The sequence below is a fragment of the Onychomys torridus genome, chromosome 5, assembly GCF_903995425.1.
Source record: "Onychomys torridus chromosome 5, mOncTor1.1, whole genome shotgun sequence".
NCBI lineage: Eukaryota > Metazoa > Chordata > Mammalia > Rodentia > Cricetidae > Onychomys > Onychomys torridus.
In genome coordinates, this window is record NC_050447.1 from 107,225,274 (window position 1) to 107,244,603 (window position 19,330).

At 45.6% G+C, this 19,330-nt stretch overlaps 1 protein-coding gene across 1 annotated transcript; it reads right to left on the reverse strand.

Annotated features, from left to right (window-relative positions):
- Positions 1-15,768: 15,768 nt before the first annotated feature.
- LOC118584037 (tubulin beta-2B chain) lies at positions 15,769-18,971 on the reverse strand. The gene is made up of 4 exons (XM_036187964.1): positions 18,681-18,971; positions 17,808-17,916; positions 17,438-17,548; positions 15,769-17,080 (listed from the first exon to the last, which is right to left on the reverse strand). The coding sequence occupies exons 1-4, from the start codon at positions 18,735-18,737 to the stop codon at positions 16,020-16,022; spliced, it is 1,338 nt and encodes a 445-aa protein (XP_036043857.1). The 5' UTR covers positions 18,738-18,971; the 3' UTR covers positions 15,769-16,019.
- Between the last annotated feature and the right edge of the window lie 359 nt (positions 18,972-19,330).

The following is a 19,330-nucleotide window of genomic DNA, read 5'->3' on the forward strand; positions in this document are numbered from 1 at the left end:
TCTCTGTGGTGGAGAGCCGACTGGTCCAGAGGCCATGGTAGAATCTGTCAGGATGACTTAGGGCTGTGGCAATTGCTTGAAGGATAAAGTACTGGTTGTGTGTGGTAGTTTTGTCAGCTCCACACAATGGAGAATCACCCGGGGAAAGGGAGGCTTGGTGAAGAATTGTCTAGATTAAGTTGGTGACCCAGTTACCATTAACTGTGGACTTGGCACAGCCTGCAATCACTTGAAGAGCCTCAGTTAAGTAATTATCTCTATCAGGTTGGCCTGTGGGCATGCCTGTGTGTGATTGCCTTTATTGTTGATTGATACAGAGGCCTTCTGACTGTGGATGGCACCATTCTCTGGACAGGTGGTCCTGGGATGTAAAAGAAAGCTGGCTCAGCATGGTTTGGGGGTGAGCCAGTAGACAGTACTCCTCTGTGGTTTCTGCTTCAAGTTCCTGCCCTGCTGGACTGTCACCCAGAAGCTGCAATAAAGCCTTCCCCTCCCTAAGGTGCTTTTGATCATGGTATTTGTCACAGCAATAGAATGAAACAAGAACAGATGGCCTGTGGATTTGTTTGTTTGTTTGTTGTTTTGTTTTGTTTTTTGATAGGGCTAATTGATTTGGGATAACCTAGCCTAAGTGTCTGGCACCATTTCCTGGTTTGGGTCCAGGACTGTGAAAGTGAAATGAACTGATTGAAGCAAGCATGTGGTAAATTATTCCTCTGTTTCTTGGCTAGGGATGTGATGCTCCCACTGTCTCGGGCTCTTAACACTGTGACTTCTGAAGGTCTTGAACTTTCCCACTTTTACAACTGATTATAGGTTTCAGTTCCCTGAGAGAGGCAAACAGGTGTCTCTCCCAACAAATTATATTCAAGGACAAGGGAGAGAGCATGAACAAGGCCTGAGTCAACCCCATAATTTCTCAAGAACAGTTCCTGCAACCTCCTTGAAACTTACCCAAGTATATCCAAAAATAAAACCACAGCCAACTAAAAGTATACTAATCTAACTGCTGCTTTCTTAACCAGTTATGTTTGAGATGAACTAACTGCTCCTGAAAATCTCCTAGCTGTGCTTAAAAGGAGCCTGCATGCTCCTCTTAGGGTCATCACCATTTTGTACAGCTGAACGACTCACAGGCATGCTGGAATATTAATAACACTCTTTGCTCTTGCATACTCTTTGAGTCTGGGGTCTTCCTTCAGCATTTCCCCGCAATGACGGGCTGTAACCTGGAATTGTGAGCTAAGACAAACGCTTTCTCCCTGTAGTCACTTTTGTCAGGGTGTCTGTCATGGCAACAGGAACGAAAGCAGGACAGAGTGAAAACAAGACTTGAGTTCAGATCCCCAGAAGCCAGGCGAAAGTCAGGCATGTCTGTAACCCCAGTGCTGGAGGGCAGCGACACATGGCTCCTTAGGGTCTGCTAACCTCCTGGTCTAGCTGAATCCGTGACTTACAGGTTTACCGAGAGACTCTGTCTCAAAAAATAACGTGGAGCAGGGATGACCCCACCTTGGACTACTGGCAGTGATGGAGAGGGTTCCTGGACTGGTCTACTCTGGTGACCGGTCTAGTGAATATCCTATCTGTTATCATAGAGCCTTTATCCAGTGACTGATGGAGGCAGATACAGGGATCCACCACTCACTGGACACCAGGCTGAACTTCGGGAATCTAATCGATGAGAGAGAGGAGGGATTCTGTGGGAAAGGGGACGTCGAGATCATGATGGGAAGATGTGCAGAGATGACCCACCACACTAGTGGAAACCCATGAACTGTGGACTAATGGCTGGGGAGCCCCCATGGGACTGAACTGAGCCCTCTGGATGCCGGAGACAGTTGTTTAGCTCGAACTGTTTGAGGGACACCCAGGCTGGGGGGATCAGGTCTGTCTCTGGTGCATGGACAGGCTTTTGGGAGTCCAGTGCCTATGGTGTGACACCTTGAGCAGCCTTGGTGCAGCAGGGAGGGGCTTGGACCTGCCTCAGCTGAATGTACGGGGCTCTTCTGACTCTCCATGGAAGACCTTAATTTGGAGGACGTGGGAATGTGGGGTGGCTTGGGAAGGAGGGCTGGGGGGGGGATCTGTGGTTGATATGTAGGGTGAGTGAAGAATTTCTTGATAAAAGAAATGAAAAATAAAATAAGATGGAGAAAAGATTGAGGAAGACATCCTGATAGCAATCTGACCTCCATGTGAGCTTGCATGAGCAAGTGCACCTGCACACATGTGGACATAGACCAACCACACACACACACACACACACACACAGAGAGAGAGAGAGAGAGAGAGAGAGAGAGAGAGAGAGAGAGAGAGATTGAGATTTAACTTTCCAAAGCCAGAGTTGAACACTCAGACCTGAAAGTGACATCATATCTAGCTTGAGAAGAACAGAAGTAGGAAAACAAAGGCCTTTGGAGAGCTCAAGGCACACAAGGACTGTGCCTAGGGGTAAAAGAAAGGAAGGGGCCAGGGGCCATCCCAGGTTCACTGTGTTCTGATACCCTAGTCTCAACTTGCTCCCACCCCAGACATCATTAAAGTTGGCAGGAGGAGGTGGTAGAACCATGAGAACTGGGCATGTTGTGCTGATCTGTAGGGGAGTTGGGTTGGCAGGAGAGTTGGGTTGGCAGGAGAATTGGATTGGCTGGGACATCACTGAGATTAGCTTTATCACGTCTAGTTTCTTTGAGGAAGTTTCTAGTCTTATCTTCTGGGACTGGCTTGCAAAGGAACTCACCCGACTTGGGTGAGGAGTTGGGGTCAGGAGCAGTGTGGTCTCACAGCAATTGCCAAGGTCTGGGCCTACGTTGTGGAACTGGTCCAGGACTGCAGTAAGTCCAGAAGGATGGGTATGGGCACCGGGAACCTGGCAACCCTTTCTCCGTCCACCTCTTCCTCTGTAAGTCAATACTTCCAGGCTGTGTTAACCCTTAGCATGGCTCCTTCTGAGGCTGATTTAGGGGAATATCTTTAACTTTTGCCTTTTTCTCTTCCACCTGCTGATTTCAGGGTTGCTTCTGAGCCTTGGGCTCAGTAGGAAGGTGTAGTGGTATGTATAGAGAAAAGACTGTGAGTCCTAAAGATAATCGTGTCTTCCGTCTTTTTGAACTCTCCAATTGAACCCTTGAATGACTGAACATAGTATTTGACACTCAAAATAAAATAGCTTTATATGATATACAACACAATAGCCATATGTTGGTGCTCTGAGTAAAGTTCTGCACACAAAACCTGCATGGGAAAAGCTAGGCCTGCCTCTCCATACAGCACATTCATCAGCCCCTTGGTCTTTATCCAGATAAGGAAGCAGGTTATGTGAGTGCCGTCCAAAGAGTAGAATGGTCAATGCCACAGGTCAAAAATACAAGATCTTGGCAGGATCCCTCTTTCAACAGAAGACTCCAAAGCCGTAATCTGACCAAATGTGTCAGCCTCAAGAAGGAAGACATAGGGTCTGCACCAGGCAACAGCCACTGTCTGCCTTCCAGAGGCCTGCCAACGTTCCTGGGGGAAGCAAAACCAACAAAAGATAAAGGAGACCCAGCTCAGTGGTGGAACAGAGCATGAGGCCCTGTGTGACCTATCACACCACAGAAAAAAAGAAAATAGAAAAAAAAAATGAGGTCAGCAGTGTTCTCGGTAGAGACAGCTCCTGTCACCTGGTTTCATTGGCTGGAACAGCATGTCCTGATGTTTCATGAGCCACTGTTTAATTCATCCTCCTTTAAGACACTGCCTCTGGCTGATATGGAAGCCCCTCAGACCATCTAACCTTGAGATAATGAGTGCAGTTTCCTCTATGAAAACTGCAATTATAGAGCGCCCACGGGAGCAAGTCCATGTCTTCTTTGGGTGCTTGGGTCTGCTTCTCTGGGTGGCCTGGACACTCCCTGAAGGCCAGAGGGTATCTATCCACACATTCATATCACTACCACTGTGTCAAAGTAAAATTTAAGGTAAAATGGCTGGTGAAACAGAAGCATGGTGGTTAGAGACTTTAGAGGTGGACTGATCTGGAAGATGCAGAGAGAGCGGCTGTGGGTCACAGTTTGAATCCCCCTGAACCTGTCTCCCTCACCTTCCCCATCTACTAAACAGACCAAACAGCAAAATTTGTTTTTATAATTAGTTGACTAATCAATTAAATTTTGAGACAGGGTCTCACTGTGTAGCCCAGGCTGGTCGGAAACTCTCAGAGATCTACCTGCCTCTAAAGTCCTGGGATTAAAGGCATGAGCCACCATGCCCAGCAAGAAGCAAACTCTAAATTCTCCAGCTAAGCTATCAAAATGCTCCTTTACAATGGGGATTACAACGAGGAGAAAACGCCAGCTGCAGTTTCCATGACCACTGAGGACCAGCAGCAGGAAAGGAAAGAGGAGATTCCTGTGGGAGTCTTGGTGGGAGTACAGATGCATCTCTCAAGCGGGCAATTAAAAATAAACAAAAGGCTGGCGAGATGACTCAGTGGGTAGAGGCACTTGCTGCCAAGCCTAACTATCTGAGTTCGATGCCAGGGGAAGGAAAGAAAAGCCTCTAATACCTGTCCTAATACCTCCAGGTGTACCACCCCACCCAACACTGAATAAATAAACACTTCTAAAGAATGTTTTTAAATTGTTCTTATGAAAACAGCAGAAGGGGGAGCTATAGAGCCGTGTTGTCTGTAGACTGGGGTGGGGGAGCTTTCTTTTTTCTTCCCAAAGAGTAGGAAAATTCATTTCATTTGAAAACGAGCTACAGAGCTGGGGATGGGGCTCAGTGGTAGAGTATTTGACTAGCTTGTGAGAGGCCCAGTTCCAATAAATAACATAAGGACCATGATCAAATTCCATACAACTGTATTTGTTTTGTTTTTTTTTTTACATTTTTTTGAGACTGTGGCAGGGAGCCCAGGATTCCTGAATTTACGATCTTTCTGCTTCTACCTCTGAGTGCTGTGATTATGAGTATGTGCTACCATAAAAGTGTTAAGAGAAGTGAGAGAAGTTAGGAGCAAAATAACGTCTACACAGATCTCTCATCTGCCCAAGCGTAAAAAGATAACAGATATGGAAGAAAATAAAAAAATTAAGAAAATTCTGAAATGAGATTCTGTCAGAAAAGAAAGATCTGTAAAAAGAGATTTAAAAAAAATAAAGAAAATAACCACAAGCAACATTTAAACTAAAAGGTACATAAGAACAAATAAACTGGACAAATACTGCAATGAGAGAATTAGTATATGGAAAGACAGACAGACTGACAGGCTAGGCATGGAGTTCAATGGGAGTGAAGGAGAGTGATGAGACATCACGTGGACCGCGGTCCAGGCCCTGGGCTGGATCCCCAGGATGGTTAAATGAATGAATGAATGAATGAATGAATGAATGAATAAATGAAAAGTCTTTTTCTACTGAAGCAGTTAACAAACTGGGCAAAATAAGCCTTTGGGTATGAGGCAATGGTGACAGCCATCTCTGAGAAAAGAGAACAAATGAGGATGCTGTGTGATTCCCCCAACATGTTATCTGGAAGCAGTTTCCATGCTGTGGAGCAGCAAGGGTGGGAGGGGTGGGGGTGGGGTGTGTGGGGGTGGATAGGTGGAGGGGGCAGGGAGGGATGCTCCACAGAGTAGGAATCAGAGGTCAGCATTCGGAGCCCAGGTCACTAGATCATAAAGACAGCACTGGCTAGAAGGAAGGGAGCTCTGCCGGCTAGGCATGGTAGAACACACCGTTCATCACAACACTCAGGAGGCAGACATGGTGGGGGGATCTCTGTGAGTTTGAAGCCAGCCCCACCTACACAGAGTTCCAGGACAGCCAGGGCTACACAGTGGGACTCAAAAAATAAAATAAAATAAAATGAGAGAGAGAACATGCTCTGGTGGTTAACATAACATAGCGATCCTCTTAACCCAAGCAAATGCAAGGATGCAGAAAGAGAGCTGGAAAGTAAACCAGACCATACCATAGGGAGAGCTCCCACAGGTCTAGAAGAGTACAAGGCACAGGACTGAAACTCCTGTGAGCGACACTGCCACTCAGGGCTTGGGGGCTATAGGTATTGTTCTATCTACTTCTAATAATCTCAAAAGGACTACAACAAAATTCAAATTTCAAATAGCAAAAAATTTACAATGTCTGGCTCCCACCTGAAAACTGCAGTGTGGTAGGAAAAGATTGCCCATAACCAGGAGGAAAATCCATCCAAAAAGGCAGAACTACAGATAACAGAAATGATGGAAGCACGGAAAGGACCACAAGGCTGTGAATGTAAATGTGTTCTACGTTCAAAAACGTAGGAAAGGAGAGAGAGGGAGAGACAGAATGCTTTTTAAGATCCAGGGGGAACATTTTGAGATTAAAAATCTAATATCTAAGTTTGAAAATCCTCACATCAGCTTAATAGGGGGTTAGTCACTGTAGAAAAGATCAATGGATTTGAAAGCATAGTAATAGAAACTTCCAGACCCATTAAAAAAAAAGTCTGATAAAATCTACCACTGACAACAGCCAGATTGACAGTAAACCATTAAGACACAGTTAAAAAGTTAAATGCATATGTAATTAAAATCCTTCAATATTAGGTAAGGGTAGGAGAAAAATATTTGAAGAAATTTTGGATGATAACGTGAATTTGACGAAGTCTCACATACTTAAACCACTTAATGAACCCCAAATACAGTAAACCTGGAGGAAACCACACCAAGATACAGCATATCAAAACTGCTGGAAGGGCTGGAGAGATGGCTCAGTGGTTAAGAGCGATTGTTGCTCCTGCAGAGAATCTGGGTTCAATTCTCAGCAACTACATGGCTACTCACAACCATCTGTAACTCGAGTTCCTGGGGGATCCAATACCCTCTTCTGACTTTCATGGACATGTCTCTGAACCAGGCAGGCACAAGGTGCACACATTCAGGCAAAACATTCATACACATATAAAATAAATCTTTAAAGAACTTAAAACCTGCTTGGAAAATAGTGATTAAAAACAGAAAAGTAAGCATTTCATACAAGAAGATAAAATTCTTAACTACCGGTAACTTTACATCTTAATACAAATCAGGAGACAATAGAATGATGTCTTTTAGTCAACTTAAAATTCTACCTCCAGTGAAAACATCTTTGAAAAATGAGGCAAAATAAAGGTTTTTAAAGCCTAAACTAAAGCTGACAGATTCATTGCCACCTTAAGGATGCTGAAGTAAGTTTTGTAGCAGGAAAGAAAGTAGATGTATCCAAGGAAATGCAGAGATCTGAAATTGGAACTATGTGGATGAGTACACAGTTTCCTTTTGAATCAAATGAAGCTGTTACAAGCAAAAATAGTGACTTTTGTTTTTAAATAAAAGACTTGAGAACAAGACAGGGCTCCAGGCTGAACAGCTGGACAGCTGGACAGCTGGAGCAAAAGGAAGTGCAAAACTGTGGGCAATTCACAGCGTTTGGGGCTGGGTGTGAGGGCACGACTTGAAAGCATAGTGTGGTAAAGTACATATTATAAACCATAGCACAAACACTGAAAACAAACATCCATAAGGCAGTAATGGAGATAAAAGTGGAGTTAGAAGAGAGAGCAGACCAAAAAAGAAAAGCAGTAGATAAAATGGAAGCAAAAAAATGTTAGGACCAGCCCAAAACTAGCTGATTCCTTGGCAGCTCCCGTGATACCAAATATGAAAAGAATGGACACATAAAACCTTAAAACAAAGGAAAATCTCTTAGAAAGATGGAATCTGGTTGTCATTTAAGAGTTAAGTGGGAGACTGGGGCATGGGTTCAATCAGTAAAAGTGTTTGCCATGAAAGTATAAGGACCTAAGTTCAAATCCCCAGCACCCACATTAAAAAATGGTGGGGGTAGTGACACATGCTGGCAATCCTAGCACTGGGGAGGTGGTCACAGGAGCTGGCTAGCACTGGGGAGGTTGGCACAGGGGCTGGTTAGCACTGGGGAGGTTGGCACAGGGGCTGGTTAGCACTGGGGAGGTGGGCACAGGAGCTGGCTAGCACTGGGGAGGTGGGCACAGGGGCTGGTTAGCACTGGGGAGGTAGACACAGGAACTGGCTAGCCAGTACTGCAGAATCTGAGAGACCCTTTTTCAAAAAATAAGAGGGAAAGTTGTCTTAGTTAAGGTTTCTATTGCTGAGACACCATGAGCATGGCAACTCATAACAGAATACATTTAATTGGGGCTGGCTTACAGTTTCACAGGTTCACTCCATTATCATCATAGCAGGAAGCAAGGCAGCATGCAGGCAGACATGGTACTTGAGAAGGAGCTGAGAGTTCTATACCTTGATCCACAGGCAACAGGAAGTGAACTGTCTGTGTTCCACATGGGCATAGCTTGAGCAAAGGAGACCTCAAAGCCCACCCCGACAATGACACACTTCCTCCAACAAGGCCACACCTACTCCACGCCTCCTAGTAGTTCCATTCCCTTTGGGGGCCATTTTCTTTCAAACTGTCACAGAAGTGATTAAAGAAGACCCTTGACACTGACCTATGGCCTCCATGCACATGTGCACAAACACAGTAACAAAAACATGAGCATATTCTTTAACATGTGTACACTACACACACACACACACACACACACACACACACACACACACACACACACGTACGCACGCACGCACGCACACGCATGCACGCAGCTGAGGAACCCTTGGGAAGAAGACACGCAGTGTATTCTGGGAAGAGAGAAGGATATGTATCAAGGTGAGATCTGAATGTGTTACACAGCTTGCCATGACTGGGACAAGTGCCTGGGGTAGCACACTTAGAACAGGGAAAGCTTGTGCTGGCGCATACCTGGGACATCAGGAGATAAGGTAGAAAGAGCAGAGCTTGGGGCTAGCCTGGACCACTACACAGTGAGATCCTGTCTCAAAAGGAGAGATGGAGAGGGGTTCACTTGGGCTTTGGCCCATGGTTGTGTGGCCCTCTTAATTTTGTTACTGTGGTAAGGCAGCTTATTACAGAAGGGGCACTCTGTAGAGTGATACCAATCTCCTTGTGGCTATGAAGTAAAGAGGAAGAACAGGGTCCTAGAATTCTACCCTCCCTTCTTTAAAAAAAATGTGTAGAAGTGTATATCTATGTGTTATGTGCATTCCTAGTGCCCAAGGAGGCCACGGAGACATTGCTTCAATTTCCTGGAACTGGAGTTAAAGATGGCTGTGAACAAGACAGGTGCTGGCAATGAACTGGGTCCTCTGGAGGAGTAGCTAGTGCTCCTAACAGTTGGGTCATCTCTCCAGCCCTCAGAATCCCCTTTGAGGGCATTTCTCCATTGACCAGAAGACCTCCCACTAGGCTTTACCTTGAAGTTTCCACCACCTCCCAATAACTCCATGATCTGGGAACTTTGAAAAGACAGCATAATGAGGAAGTGTAGCATTGTCTATTGGAGATGAAGTTTATAACAAGAAGACTGCTTCTTGGCTTTTTGGCTACTGTCTAGTGTAGGACTCCTACAGAGAATGAGAGAAGATAGAAAGGTAAAAAATGTGTCAGATGGTCTCAAGCTCCTTGAATATAGACTTAAGCCTGTTGACCAGCTGGAACCTTGGAGATTTGCTTATCTATGGATCAGGCTCCCATGCTGAGCCCTTTGTAACTGGCTGTGATCCCTTTTGGGACAAACCTTAAGCACTTCAGAGTCAGAAAACCAAGGTGTCTTTTACTTACAACTGAATCATTCTAGAACAAGTTGCTTAAGTTAATTCCCTGAATGCCAAGATTACCACTCCTCTGGCCTCTCTTCATCCGCCTGAAAACACAAGTGATCCAGACTGATCAATCATTGTCCTTTTCTCCCCTGCCCCTAGGGGCTTATTCAGAGATGGGCATCTATCTGACTTAGGTCCATAGCCAGTCTGGCTCCTTCTCTGTAGCAATGGGGTGATATGAGCCTCAACCTGTCATCCCTGGGGAGATCTTGGTAAAGAGCAATGGTGAAACAAGGAAGTGCAGAGCCCAGAGGTGTTCAGGAGAGAACAGGTTCCAGGGACACAATGCAAAGCCAGTCCAGGCACCTCCAACTTTTGACATGGTAACATGATTTGTCATCTACAAGGTTTACACCAGAGAATTACACAATCAAGTGACCAAAAAAATGGTCTCATAACGTCTTAAGTAAGTTTATGATTTTGAATTGGTCTGCATTTACAGCTATCAAGGGATATGTACGTCTAGACTCTAAATATTGCTGTGAAAGATCTGCTTCTGGGCTTTTTAACAACGTGAGCCAATAATTTCTCTTACTCCTTTTGAAGGCAAGTTAAAAATTCATTTGGAACACAATAGTACCCGAACTGTATATTATTCCTGGAAAAACTAGGTGACATTAAAATATAACAGGGAGCACATGTTCACAAATACTGGGCACGATCACTTTCTTATTTCTATGTACATTAACGCCATTTGGACCTCTGTACAGATACTGTGAATTGTTTTATACAGGGATTCACACAGCTGAAGTGATATGTTAAAGGTCTCCCAAATTCTTCAATGACAACTGAGTTCTCTCTCCACTCTACAGTATAGACTCTACAGTGTAGACCAAATGGTAATAAGCCTAGCACATAGTAGGTGCTAAGTGTGGATTCTCTTTTCTTTTCCTATAAACTGAGATACTAAAGCCATGTGGTGCTGTTCTGTTTTGTGTTGTTATAATAAAATCTCCAAATCATATTCTTTATAAAGGACAGAGGCTCATTTTCCTCACACTTCTACGTTTGTAACATTAGCATTTTCTGGGCTCTGGTGAGGGTCATGGCTATGTTGAAACATAGTAGGAACAAAAGAGCCACGGAGGGGGAGAAAGGTCTGGGTCCAGTCTCATAGTCACCCACTTTCCAGGAGAGGAACTGCCCATAGAGAATCACATTCATCCTTTCTCAGGATGGTGCCCTATACCTAGTTATCATCCTTAAAATCACACCACTTCACCATCATTACATTGCAGAACGAAGTCTCCGTGTGGTTATTGTTGGAAATAAACTGCATTCACATGGTACCACATATTCAGTCAGTGAACTAGAAGAAACAAACTATGAAGTTGCAAAGCAGCTTGCTCAATTCTGTCTCCTTTAGGGAGAGATTGTATCTTGGAGTTGTATCAATGAGTAATGTAGCTGCTGAATGTAGAATGTCTTCCTGTCTTCACTTCCACAGACTCACATGTCTCAACAGGCCTGCCAGACACTAGCCACCGACTGCCCATGGACATGCCACATACTCTTTTCTACCCCCTCTCCAGCCCTTTACCTTATGTTAGCTCCTGTGCCCAACCAATTTCCTGGGAACACCTTCCATGTGGCCACAGGGGCTTATTTTTTGTGTATACTTTTGTGACTTCCCTTATCACCAAATCCATCAAAGTAGATCCCTTCCCCTTGGTAACCAGATACACAAACAACAAACAGCAAACACACTTGTGTTGGAGAGACAGGAGAAAAAAAACACCATCATTTTAGCTGTCCTGACATGACATTTCATTGCAGATCATTGAACATGTTCTCTGTAAGTCATGGGTGTGTTATATCTGTTAGCTTAAAATTAGGAAGGCCTCAAGATAAGAGGGAGAAATGTTTGAATCCAGACATGGACAATGTCTACAGCCATACCATCCTGAATACTGTCCATCTGAACACTCCTGATCACACCAGAAATGTGGGTCAAGTTTTAAATTTTGTCTTCGGTTGCTTTAGAAAATAACGCTTCTCCACACCAGAAAACACTTCAAAGGCTTATCTCCTTTCCTAGTGCTTGCTCTCTTTAAGCCTAAGAGACCTATTTATATTACTCTGTGGACAAAATGGTTCTCCCCTCTACTTTCAATACAGAAAACTATACCCCCTAAATTTGAGATGCCTCCTCACCAGAGCAAGCCATTTCTACAGTAGATACCACCTGGATATCCACTAGTTCAATCCAGCTATGACACTGACTTCCTGGAGGCAGCATCATATCACACAATCTCAGGCTTGTGACCCACAAGACTGTCATGCACTACAGATGCCAGTGGCAATCCAGTGGTTGCCCCCTATACTTCTGGCCAACAGCTGTAACTTGTGGCCTCCATTGACCTCTCAGATTTGATGGATTTCCTAGAGCAGCTTACAGAGCTCAGAGAAGCACTGAAGTCTACTGGTTTGCTATAAAAGGAACCATAAACTGTGGGGATCAGATAAAGGGATGCGTAACGCAGGGCACGTGGGAAAAGGTACAAGGTGTCCATTTCCTTGCTGGATAGACAACCTCTAGGAACCTCCGTGTTAAGTCTAGCTTGGTGAACCAGTGAGTGCAGGAACACATTCAGCAGGAGGAACAGGACCCAGTGGCCAAGAGGACCCAGGTGAGAGTGTCAGGATGCCCCTCCTTTTATGAGAACCTCAACAGGCCCCATCCTGATGGTCTCCTGTTAGTCACAGCTGCTGCCTAAGATGGCAATGGCTGTTATACTCAGAAAGTAGGTCGTCTGCTACAACACCTGTACTCTTTCAAGTGCTTATTTTTTTATGGTTTAAAATTTTAAAAAAGAAGAAGAAATGATGTGAAATAGACTGCACCAGAATAAATTTTTGTGGGTCCGTGACAATCAGAGTATCTCAAAAGAAACTAAGAGAGAGGGCAGTTAAAAAACCAAGGGAAGAACGAGTCCGTTTCCGAGTGAACACGTGATTTGACTTGGAAACGTCTTTACTTCAAAGGAAGCTGCTGACACACTCAGAGGAAATCAACATTTAGGAGTTGTCAAGCAGCTTTCCCCCGCAGATAAGCCTTGCTAACCAGGACACCAGAACATGTGAAAGGGTGTCTGGGGGAAGGGAGTCTTAGCTGTGACATGGTTGTTTTAGGGTCTCTCATGATTCCCAGCTTTCCCTAACTCCCCATTAATTTTCACAGTTCTGATAAAAATATTTCTCTTGCACCGGGTAACCTACGCTTTTAATCCCAGCACTTAGGAGGCAGAGGCAGGTGGATCTCAGTGAGTTCAAGGCCAGCCTGGTCTACAAATCGTGTTCCAGGACAACCAGGACTGTTACACAGAGAAACCTTATCTTGAAAACCAAAAAAAAGAAAAAAAAATTTCTCTTGCAAATATGATAACACATGTGCATGTGGAATTTTAAAATGAAGAAATGCAACATCATTTTCAAACAGTGACCTCATTAGGGACATCTGAACAGAACCAAACCAACTACGTCTTCAAGTTTTCCTTTGAAGTGAACTGCACAGAAAAGCAAAAGATTTTAGCTGAAACGACTACTAGCCTAACAAAACCCTAGCACTCCTTAAGCTGATGCAGGGGAGTAGGCCAGTGTGGAGCCCTGTGGGAGTTTGCTTCCTTGCCTCAAGATAACCGAAATCCCCCATCCTTAATCCCAACCTCTAGACCTTCAGCAGATTTTATAATTTGGGCACCTGGCTTACTCAAAGTGAATATCCTCCTTAAAGCTCATTAGGGAGGCCTGGAACACTGTTAGAGTTAAAAACATCCATTGCAACCACCACCAGCTCACTACCACTGCCCCTCCAGCACACATACACAAGATCCCATCACACAATGGCCACCAACCAAAGGAAATTTGTGTTTTAAAACAGTATCTCTTGAGGCTGGAGAGGTAGCTCACTGGTTGGGAACACCGATTGCTCTTCCAGAACACCCAGGTTTAATACCCAGCACCCACATGGCAGCTCACAACTGTCTGTAATTCCAGTTCCAGGGAACCCAACACTCATGGCAAAACACCAATGCACACAAAATAAAAATAAATTAATTTTTTAAATGAAAAAAAAAAGCCACGCATAAAAAAAATAGCATCTCTTATTCTAAGTATCTAAACATTTTTCTCGTCTTTGAGGTGACATAAAATCCAGAGCATCTGCTTGAATGGTCAGGTTGGCATCCACCCTTCCCATCATGCCAAAATAAGCTCTAGCTGTGTGCAGCCAAAGGGCTAGCTGGCTGGCACCTGCCTGCTCTTTACTTACAAGGTATGAGAGAGATGCACACTTCCACGATGCCACAAGAAGCTTGGCAATCATCCTTTCTCTTTTCCAAAGTTACTGTCATGGATCTGACAGGCTGTTGGAAATGTCCAGCCAAGGACACGTCCAGGGAGCTTTGGCAGCTGCCCCAAGTGTTCAGGGCATTTAAAACCAATGTCGTCCCTCAAGGAGGTTGTAGGAAGCTTTACACCAACTCAGCCAGGACTGACACCTGTCAGTTTGCCATTAAATATAGAGTGTTGGAACTAAAGATCCTGGCCCACTGAACCCTACTCACACTGTCAGGTTTCTGTGATCTCTACTTACACAGTGAACTGCTGCCCTTTTCCATTTATGGAGCCTAGGAGTGGGATGAACTTCTTTTTAACACTACTCAGAATGACACTGCTCACCCTCCCCCTTGGAACTGCTTCCAAATATATTCCAACCTTTTATTAAGATAAAAATTCTTTATGCCTCCTTTTAAAGTAATAGACCCATACACAATGAAAAAAATATAAGGCCAGATATAAAATAGTATTTTTTTTAGTTTTGAATTCATCTAAAAGAGTAGAAAAATCCCAAAGGTCTTCTTGACTTATTTTCTTTTCCAGAGGAGCATATAAATAAGTTCTGCACAGTTGTTTTCTACTTCTCATCCTCAAGTGAGAAACTGTCTGGCCCAGATTAAAGTAGAGTATCAGTGCCATTTTGATAAAGTACAGATATTCTCATGGAAGTATCTTAACTGAGAATCCATGTTTAACTGAGCTCCAAAAGCTTCTTTCATTGTTGACTTCAAGTCTAGATTAAGCTTGAATACAAAGCTCAAGTCCTGGGTCTTTGTGGTAAGAATGTAATAAACTATGAAAATTCTTATGGTTTGTCTTTTTAAAGGAAAACTCCCCAACCACTCCAAATTTATATTTCCAAATAAACTGAAATGAAGATTAGTACAAAGGTTATAAAGCTGTGGACACTGTGACTGGGAGAAAACCTGAGAATGCACCTATTAAATATCTAACGTATGCTCCTAAGTGCACATAACTTCATTATCTGAAAAAGGCAGAAAATCCACTTATAGAAATAGCTTTTCTTGTGTGCACAATGCTACAAAATTATTCATTGTCACATTATATGAAAAAAGTCTAAATGACCTGAATGTCCACTGGTAGGAGCAGGCCAAATAAAACACAGCATACCTACATGGTGAATGCCCTGTCTCTTGAACACAGCTGTTGGGCTCAGTGGTATAATGCTTGCTGAGTGTGCAAGAAGGCCCCATGTTTGATTCCCAGCATTATGAAAATCATATAAGTTGGTGATTATATCAACATTATTAATAATGGCACTCTCCAGAGAAGAAGTCTGGATCAAGGACCGTAGGAGGAGAGGAACTAACTTTCCACCTTCCTTTAAATGCTGTGCTGTGTGCCTCTATGTAACTGTTCAAATAAAACTTTATAAAGGGAATAAAGGCTTGGAAAGGTATCCACATGAAAACACGCTTTGTGTGCTTTCTGGGAAGCACTCCTGCAGCAAACAAGTCATGTACCAAAGGGCATTTAAAATCTAGGTTGCTTTCTCCTATTGGATTGAATAAGGTCATTCTTGGTTTCAGTTATATTAATTCATACCATACCCAAAAAGGAAATGCCTCTGGACTTTCATTCTTTTCTAAAGGAAGAAAGTATTATGTGCTCAGAAAGGTGGATTTAAGTTGGTAATAAAAGAACTTAATAAAGAGAAAGAAGAGAAAGAAAAGAGGACACCGTTAGGACACAAAGGTTTATGTGATTTTAGCCATTACAACAGGAGTTCAGAAAGATCTCAAGTGTTACATTGATGTTATCAATATTACAAAAAGAGAAAAAAAGTGACAGGCAACAGTGAAGAGCACCAGAGACCCAGCACAAACCTAAGACCATCTTTCTTCCTTCAACTGCCAAGTTATTTTCACGGATAAGCCCCCCACCCCCTGCTTTCATCTCAGCTTTCCCTAACCTTCTTGGCCTGGGGAACTCAAGCCTCATCCTCGCCCTCCTCCTCCTCGAACTCGCCCTGCTCATCAGCCGTGGCATCCTGGTACTGCTGGTATTCAGACACCAGGTCATTCATGTTGCTCTCTGCCTCGGTGAACTCCATCTCGTCCATGCCTTCACCCGTGTACCAGTGCAGGAAGGCCTTGCGTCGGAACATGGCAGTGAACTGCTCCGAGATGCGCTTAAACAGCTCCTGGATGGCGGTGCTGTTGCCGATGAAGGTGGCTGACATCTTGAGGCCTCGAGGAGGGATGTCACACACGGCCGTCTTCACGTTGTTGGGGATCCACTCCACGAAGTAGCTGCTGTTCTTGTTCTGCACGTTGAGCATCTGCTCATCCACCTCCTTCATGGACATGCGGCCACGGAAGATGGCGGCCACAGTCAGGTAGCGGCCATGGCGTGGGTCGCAGGCGGCCATCATATTCTTGGAGTCGAACATCTGCTGAGTGAGCTCAGGCACCGTCAGGGCTCGGTACTGCTGGCTGCCTCTGCTGGTCAGAGGTGCGAAGCCTGGCATGAAGAAGTGCAGGCGTGGGAAGGGCACCATGTTCACAGCCAGCTTGCGCAGGTCTGCATTCAGCTGGCCTGGGAAGCGCAGGCAGGTGGTCACCCCACTCATGGTGGCTGACACCAGGTGGTTGAGGTCGCCATATGTGGGTGTGGTCAGCTTGAGGGTGCGGAAGCAGATGTCATACAGGGCCTCGTTGTCGATACAATAGGTTTCATCTGTGTTCTCTACCAGCTGGTGCACAGAGAGGGTGGCATTATAGGGCTCCACCACAGTGTCAGAGACCTTGGGTGAGGGCATGACACTGAAGGTGTTCATGATTCGGTCTGGGTACTCCTCTCGGATCTTGCTGATGAGCAGGGTCCCCATGCCTGAGCCAGTGCCTCCCCCCAGTGAGTGGGTCAGCTGGAAGCCCTGGAGACAGTCACAGCTTTCAGACTCCTTCCTCACTACATCCAGGACGGAGTCCACCAGCTCAGCGCCCTCTGTGTAGTGGCCCTTTGCCCAGTTATTTCCTGCACCACTCTGGCCTGTCAGAGCAAAGGAGGATTAAATCAGCCATGATTGGGTAAATTCCTTCTTAAAAAAAAAAAAAAAAATCACAAAAAAACCCAAAAAACACCCCTCAGATATAGTTATTTCAAGTTACCACCAAGTGGCCAATAAATATTAAACAATAATCTACTTGGTCATCCATGCAATTATAAATGAGTTGCTTTGAAAAAGCTAAGATGCATTTGTCTCTAAGCATACACTAAGGCTTAGCCAGGATGCACCTGGATGATGCTAGTTATGCTCTCAATCTGTCAATCACACTCCTCCACCCCTTATACCAGTGGTAATTGGCACCTTGTGCCTTTCTGTCTTCAGCTATGCCACATACTCACCAAACACGAAGTTGTCTGGCCTGAAAATCTGCCCAAATGGCCCAGACCTGACTGAGTCCATTGTGCCCGGCTCCAGGTCCACCAGGATGGCCCTAGGTACATATTTATTACCTGCAAGGAAACAAGAGCTGGCTTAGCCCTTCAGGCAATGATCTCTGCAGAGAAGGGCTTGGTACCACCTCTTTCCTGATTGGTACTACCCGCAAACAAAGAAAGGCCTATGACCAGGCTTTCAAAGGATTTCGTTGACACAGTAGAGGCTACCCCACCCTAAGAGTGGTCATCCTAAAGTCGACACCTTCTCCTGGGGCCGCATGAGAGCAGGGCATAGAGGTGCCGGAATTAAAGATGGGGAGTTAAAAATAATTACCAGTGGCTTCATTGTAGTATACATTGATTCTTTCCAGCTGCAAATCACTGTCTCCATGGTAACTGCCAGTGGGGTCGATACCGTGCTCATCACTGATGACCTCCCAAAACTGGGACATAAAAAGTCTGCATTTAGCTATGTAACGACCCCACCCCGAATTGTAATGAGAAGCTCCCACCCAGTTTTAACAACCCGACACTGCAGAAGCATTAATGAGTGGCGTGACCCGGGCACAGCCTTAGGGCTTGCATTGTACAAGATCAGAAAGTTGAAACTGGGCGGTTTCCCAGGCGGACAGCTGCTCTCAGCAGGAGGTAGGAATGGGGGGGGGGGTTGGGGGTGAAAAAACCAGCCCAAGCCTGGGATTGCGGGTCACAGCCGCCAGTGGCGGCTGGAGACAAACGCTCTGGGACTCCAGGAGCGGAAAGAAAGGGGCAGGCGGGGAGAGAGTGAGGCCAGGGAACTGTAGGAGGGTATTTTAAATTCAAAGCACGTCCAGCCGTACAATCGCTCTCCTCCCCTCCCCCGCAGCTCGCCGGGTGTTCGAGCGAGTAAAATCAATTCTCCTTGCGTCCCGGCCCCTCCCAAAGACCGGCGCACACAACCCAGCCTGCACACCCCTCCTTCGCGTGGCGATCAGAGAGGAAAAGAAGAAGGGGCATCCCAAATTTCAACAGTTCCGGAAAAATGATTAATACCCCCAAGCTTTAAAATCGCCTCCGAGCACACGCCCTATCCTATTGCACAAAGCAAGTCAGATCCACCCTTGGCAAGACCTGGGTCCACCTAGGATCGCGCAGTGCTCTGGTGCCCAAGCATCCCGAGGGGCGCTCTCCTACCATTCCTCCCCCACCCCGTAAGCTGCGAGCCCACCTTAGCGCCGATCTGGTTGCCGCACTGGCCCGCCTGGATGTGCACGATCTCTCGCATGGTGCCTCGTTAGCTTCTTGCTGGTTTGGATGTACGTCAGTGGGTCTGACGGTGTTCCCCTTCCACACCCTGTGCAGGGCCACCTGAAACTTAGTCCGGAACCGATGGGCTGAGGGCGACGGCCGGGTGGGCTCGGTCTTTTATGTAGGGAGGGTGGGGCGGACCAGACAGACCGCGCCCCCCAGTTAAAGCCCCCCAGTCCCGTTCTAGCTGGCGCTCTCCAGGCCGAGTTGACGTAATGCTCTGAGCCCTAGGGATGGTCCAGGGGGCTGGACTATGGGCTTGTGGCCAATCAGCGTGGGCGTGAAGACCTTGCGAGGGGTGGGGGTTCCTAGAAGCTGGGGCGTGATCTTTGTCTCGAATTTGGGGAGAAGGGGAAATCGAGTATAGGGAACTGGGAGCGTAAATTCTGCCGGAGTGTGGCGAGGCGGGGCGATTAGTACCATAGACTGGGGATTGAGAGAGGGCTAGTAATGGATAGGGAAGAGAAGGCAGCTTGGAGCAGGTGCAGTCCGGTATTGCGAGTGCGCACAAGGTAGGGGGATTTAAGCTAACAACTTGCGTTACCCGAACAATCCCTCTTCTAATGCTGG